The following is a 6,356-nucleotide window of genomic DNA, read 5'->3' as shown; positions in this document are numbered from 1 at the left end:
ATTAGCATAAAAGGCCACACCCAACAGCAGAAACTCATTAGGATTGGCTACATTAGGGGGTGTGGCCTAACATGCAAAGAAGTTCCTGCTACAAAAAAAGCTCTGGGTTTTGACAACAAACAAGGTAAACAGAATAACAAGCAAAAGGTGGGTGTCGCTGGATAACCACACTTCTGGTAACATGGGGGTGTGGCCTCATGTGCTAATGAGCTGTGCTGTCAGGGGTGTGGCCCAATATGCTAATGAGTTCCTGTTGTTGGGTGTGGCCTATTATGCTAATGAGTTCCTGCTGGGCTTTTTCTACAAAAAGAGCCCTGGAAAGGACACACATCCTATTGGTCTATGTCACCTCCCCCACTTCCTGGGCTGATAATAGCCCCAGAGATGGGTCGGTTTAGGTCAACAAAACTGCATGGGGAGCAAGAACCAGGATCAGGGTGCCAAAGCCACAATTTTATTTTCTAAAATGCTGGAGAGAGCCGATCACAGATTTTCCACGGCCTTGTTGATTCAGCCCACGTCCCTTAGTGAAAAGGGTCATTTATATGTATCTGTCTGGGTTTCTTGCAATTAAAGGGGCTAGAAACTTGCTCTTTGTATACGTAGAAGAAATGTATTTTGTCGTCACCCAGACTCCTAGCTCACAGTTGTTAGTCTGTTGGTGTTGGCAGAGGAAACACAATAAGGTATGCCACTCTTTACCAAGTTTGTAGCCAATCGGATAGAATCAAGGTACAATTTCTCCTTGCTTCACGAGATCCGGAGATCATTGAACTGACCACTAAGTTTCTCCATGGTTTTATAAAACGGAAGAGTGACCCTGATCATATTAATGATTCTTAATTTATAAGTCTAAAAACTTACGTTTAAAAGTTTAGAAGGCCAATTTATTTTATGATTCAGGCATCTTTTGTATGGTCAAATCTAGCTTGTGACAACTTGAGTTAGGCCTGACATAGACACTACTATCTATTTTATAATTTCTTTTGGATTGTATTATTGGTAAATGCTTCTAATATTGTATGCCAATAAAAGGTATTTGAATTGAATTGAATTGAATTACCAAGTTTCTATCTACTGTGTTCCAGACGGCAAGGCATTTTCCTCTCCTAAGAGCAAAACACTGCAGCTTAAACGACTATATTTCATTCCCAGGATTTCTCAACTACTACGATGCCTGCTCAGAAGGATTAAGAGAAATCAGTCCTCAGCTGAGACTGGGAGGCCCCGGAGACTCCTTCCACCCCTACCCCAAGTCCCCTCTGTGCTGGAGACTGCTCAGCCACTGCCACAATGGAACTAATTTCTTCACAGGAGAGACGGGCGTGCGGCTGGACTACATTGCCATGCATAAGAAGGTCTGGCGCTCTGTTTGCTCGCTGTGAAGCGCAGAACACGTAAAACCATTCATAGCCCTATTTCAGTGCTCTGATTTATTGGCTTTCCCGCATTAAAACTTTGCTATGTGGCACAAAGGTTCTGGATTGAGTTCCGAGGAAAGCGGCAGGTGCATCGGTGGATTCAGATGTTTAAAACACTGAACACCATACTTAGTGTCTATGTGGTGCTTTAAAGCAGTGATAACCAATATGGTGCCCAGGGACACCTGGGCTATGGGTTTCCCAGTGCCTATTTGCTTCTCCCCAAAACACCTCTTTCCAAACAAAAGAGCCAAATCCTGGCTTTCCCTCATCTCACTGGAGTGGGGGGGGGGATTTGGAAGGATCCAGGAAGCATCACGTTTGGGTCTGCCGAGGAACCCATTTGGAAATAACTGTCCACATTGTAAAAAAGATGCTTGGCTTGGAACCTTACAACAGTTTGAAATCTCCCCCCATGGCAGCCATTTTGTGATTGGTCCCGCCTCCGATGGCAGCCATTTTTTGATGGTGCCCAGTAACCTTTCTCAGAATTCCACGAGTACCCACGGGGTATTTTTGAAGATACCTGCTTTATAGCATTCAGAGTGACATTCCTTCAGTAAGCTTTACAACAGCCCTGTAAGGCCAATACTATCTGCATATTGCTGAGGGGAGCCTGAGCCTGAGAGACAGTGGCTGGCCTAAGGGGAATATCCACCAGGCACTACAGTCCACGTGGTGGTTGTAACATGCCCATATTTATGAAAATCCTGCTATTCAGCAATACTTACAGACTCTATCTTGTTTTCTTTGGGTGGGACTCCCACAGTTCCCTTGCTGAGTCCAGCTGTACAGCAAAGAAATGGCCTTCAGTTAAACAGGCCCCCCCCCCCCCCCCCATTCACCACTTCTGACACCATGTAATTTTTCTGGGTCCACAGAAAAAAATCCTACCACCCTATAAGGTATATAATCTTCCCCCTTGTTGCAAAGAGGAGTTTGAGGCCAAAAGGACGTCTGTAGTGGAAGCACAATTCCTGAGACATGCAATCACACACACTTCATTTTAAGTTTCAGAGTGGCTGAACAGCTGCTAAACAGAGTTTCCTGGCTGTCCTGTTGTTCCTCCTAGCATCATTGCCATTGTACCTAATCTCTTCCTGCCTCTCAGAATGTGTAATCTCCTTGGGGCAGGGACCTGTCTGAGGTGCTATGTGAAAAACTCCAAATACAGTGTTGTTAGTCCTGCATAAGCAATAAAATTTTGTACCAGTACAAGAAATGAATGCAAATAATCTGGACAAGATCAAGCTCCTTAACGTCTATCTCTCTATATCAAACTTTTTTTAAAAAAAATCTTGGTCTTCTTTTTATCTAAGCCCTTTCAGTACTGCAACAGAGGTATGTGGCAGAAGGGTGTGTGTGTGTGTGTGTGTGTGTGTGTGTGTGTGTGTGTGTGAAAGCAACTTGCCAGTGAGTCTGAACCAAAGAGACAGAGGAGGCTTGAAATCTAATGGATAATAATGTTCGAAACTACAGGGAGCTGGGAGTTCTCTTCACATCTTGGAGCAGGAGATGGAAGCGATGGGACAAATTCAGACGTTCTTTCCCCGTTTCACCTCCCTGCCTGTATACAATGACGAGGCGGATCCCTTGGTCGGATGGTCGGTTCCACAGCCATGGAGGGCAGATGTCACCTACGCAGCTCTGGTGGTGAAGGTAAGATTTGAGCTTTCAGTGCTAAAGGAGGAATAAAGCCCCATTTCTAGAGGATGAAACCTCATAGCAGAAATGGTCTTGGACTTTTTGCTCCATTTTCGAGGCAGTACCCATAGTGTTAAGGACAGAGAGGGCCAAGAGTTCCTTCATCTAGACCGGAGGATGCATTCTCCTGTTCAAAATGGCTTCCTCTGGAGAAATGGGAACTGAAAGCTGGAACGACCATGGCTCAGATGTGAACATAAGAACATAAGAGACGTCAATGTTGGATCAGGCCAAAGGCCCATCCAATTCAACACTCTGTGTCACACACTGGCCAGAAATACCAGGTGCCATCAGGAGGTCCACCAGTGGGGCCAGGACATTAGAAGCCCTCCCACTGTTGACCCCCCCCCAAGCACCAAGAAGACAGAGCATCACTTGCCCCAGAGCCCCTATCTATACCTTGTGGCTAATAGCCACTGATGGACCTCTGCTCCATATGCTTATCTAATTCCCTCTTGAAGCCGGCCATGCTTGTAGCTGCCACCACCTCCTGTGGCAGTGAATTCCATGTGTTAATCACTCTTTGGGTGAAGAAATAAATGAAGCATCTGCTTTGCATCTTGCATCTTTGCATCTTGCATCTGCTTTGCTTCTGCTTTGCATGCCAAAGGCCCCAGGTTCAATCTCTGACATCTCCAGTTAAGAAAAGGATTAGGTAGCAGCTGATGTGATAAACCTAAACCTGAGACCTTGAAGATCCACTGCCAGTTAAAGAAGACAATACCGACCTTGATGGACTCAGTGGAAGGCAGCTTCGTGAGTGTGTTCAAGTGCCTCAGGTGGCGCAGGCAAAAGGGCCATGACTGGCCAATCCAGAGGCTTCATATTGCCTGCCAATGGCAGAGGCCAGTGTTTGGCACACCTATCATCTGCTATGCCCAATAAAGAGTTTAAGACCTGAGCACACATCATTCCAGATAGTTCACTAGGCTCACTCCCTGCTGCCAGTTGTGCGTTTCAGCCCCAAAACCCCCAATATTGAGAAGCCCCTGACATATGCAACTGAAGACACATCAGATCTAACAGTATCCGGGGCAAGTTCGCCCCTCCGTCAACGGTCTTTGCCCTGTTTCCTGATTTACAAGCCTGTTACCTCTTAAACCTGCTTAGCTGTTTCTTTTTTTAATATGGCCCTTTGTTTAAACATATGTAGGATCTATTTACTGTAGCTACTCCGTTGTCATAGCCAGTCCATTCCTCCGCAACAGCCTGTGGGTTTCTGAATCCACCTTGACGCACTTAACTAGTCTGAAATAGCCCTGGGATGATCTCACAAAACACCAAGTAAACAGGGTTCATGCTGGGGAAACTTCTGGCCTGTGAAATCCAAGCTTCGGCAGTTTCTTTTTCTTGCACAGAGTGCTCTCCTCACCCTTCATTGCACTTGATGGGAATTGGCTCATGGAGCAAAGGGTAGGGCCAGTACTCTAAGCTGTGGAGTCTTGTGAGGAAAAATTCTACTTTGCGAGCTACTGGCATTAAAGCTATGAGCGAGCGATTTGGCTGCTGCATAAAGCAGTTTGCTCTGGAGCCCTCCTTCCTGAGCTAAGACAAAAATGTGTGAGCCAGAGCCTAAAGAAATGTGAGCTAGCTCACACTAACTCAGCTGAGGGAACCCGGGCCTTAACCTGTGGCTTCTCTTATACTCAGCTGCAGGATTTAGGACTTGTCCACCCTCAAGTGGAGGAAGGTTGTCATTGCAGCTTTTAATTTTCCCCCCAATTGTACTTTTATTTTGGGCACACGGTTTCTGTATTAGATTTAGATGGGTAGTGGGTGTTGGTCTGAAGCAAAAGAAGAAAGTTTTAGTCCAGTGGTACCTTTAAGACCAACAAAGTATAATTCTGGATAGAAGCGTTCGTGTGCGTGCACACTTCAGATATCCAAAGAATAAATAGATAAATGAAGTTCTTAACCTGAGAGACCTCAGTCTGAGGTGGCAAAAGCCTACGTTGCAGTCGCTTGACAGATGAATCCCACTACTTCTTAATGCAGCGTGCTTCACATTCCTTAAACTGTATTTACTTCAAGGAACCTGGGTTATTTATGAAAAAGGCAAACAAAGTTCAGCAACAAAACTGAAAATGGTCGGGGCCTGTCGGAGATGACTTTAAACAAAAGCCTGTGAGGTGGGCCTGTGGCATTTGAATGTTTAATTCTTCAGTACAAGAATGTTGGCAGTTATCTCCTCAGGGCTGCCCACACTTTATCTCCGGCTGTCCAATGTCGACATCTCTACCAAAGTTTCTGGTTTGCCATGAGTTTCAAGTGAAGATGTTGTAAAGGGTATGACTGACCAGGGCATAAGTCCACCCCCCTCCTCTGTCAGCAAGCAATGTCTGCTTTACTTCCTCAGGACCAATCCATATCATAAAACCTTCATGGTCACCAGCGTTCCCTCTAAGCTGAGTTAGTGTGAGCTAGCTCACAGTTTTTTAGCCTCCGGCTCACAGATTTTTGTCTTCACTCAGGAAGGACAGCTCCAGAGCAGACTAATTTATGCAGCGGCCAAATCTCTTGCTCGCAACTTTAATGCCAAGAGCTCACAAAGTAGAATTTTGGCTCACAAGACTCCACAGCTTAGAGGGAGCGTTGATAGTCACCACAAGAATTTCTGTCAGAGGTGCACCCAGAGTTCCCCAGTGGGAACTGAATTCTCAGGTTTACACAGGCCTGATTTGGATTGTGGCCACACTGTTTTCCTCCTGCACTGTTTTCTTGACCTGAAACAGCATCAGGGAGCTGTTGTATGACCTGTTGGAGGGACGTAATGTGTTCCAATGGTTACACTCAAGCTTCCCCGATAGCAGCTTTCCAGGGGCATTTCAAGTAGGGAAAATGGCACCAGTGGGGAAGGTTTTAAGGTGCCTTCTAACCATAAGCCACTGTCCTAATCTGAATCATGCCCATGCGTACCCAGCAGAGAACTCCCAGTACACATCTGACAGAGATGTGTGGCTACCACAAAGATTTTATAAGGTGTGAAGTGTCCCCTCAGTCACCATCTTGCCTGGCTCTTTTGTGCTGAGCTTTTAAGCCACTGAGTTACACGGAACCTGGCCTAGTCCGGATGTTTCCACAACACATATCTGTATTCCAAGGCGTGAGGGCTCAACTACATGCTACCGTTTCTTCTGTGTTTCGTCTACCACTGAGCCACAGCTTCTCTTAGAAACACAGAAGAAACTGTAGCATGTAAGTTGACTCAGGGGAGAATTTGTGAGTCTGAGG

General features: G+C 45.9%; 1 protein-coding gene across 1 annotated transcript in view; it reads left to right on the top strand.

The window, feature by feature from the left end:
• Nucleotides 1-6,356, top strand: part of LOC107117238 (alpha-L-iduronidase-like) — a gene marked incomplete at its 5' end in the record, with an annotated part of 36,062 nt that overhangs the window by 6,894 nt on the left and 22,812 nt on the right. Inside the window, one exon of the mRNA XM_015419325.1 lies at nucleotides 2,901-3,080. Within this exon, the coding sequence (XP_015274811.1) occupies nucleotides 2,901-3,080 (180 nt within the window). The remainder of the gene's footprint in view (nucleotides 1-2,900; nucleotides 3,081-6,356) is intronic.

The sequence above is a fragment of the Gekko japonicus genome, unplaced genomic scaffold (assembly GCF_001447785.1).
Source record: "Gekko japonicus isolate JY-2015 unplaced genomic scaffold, Gekko_japonicus_V1.1 scaffold257, whole genome shotgun sequence".
Lineage (NCBI taxonomy): Eukaryota > Metazoa > Chordata > Lepidosauria > Squamata > Gekkonidae > Gekko > Gekko japonicus.
Note: the sequence above shows the minus strand (reverse complement) of the source record. Positions and strands in the feature narration are given on the sequence as shown.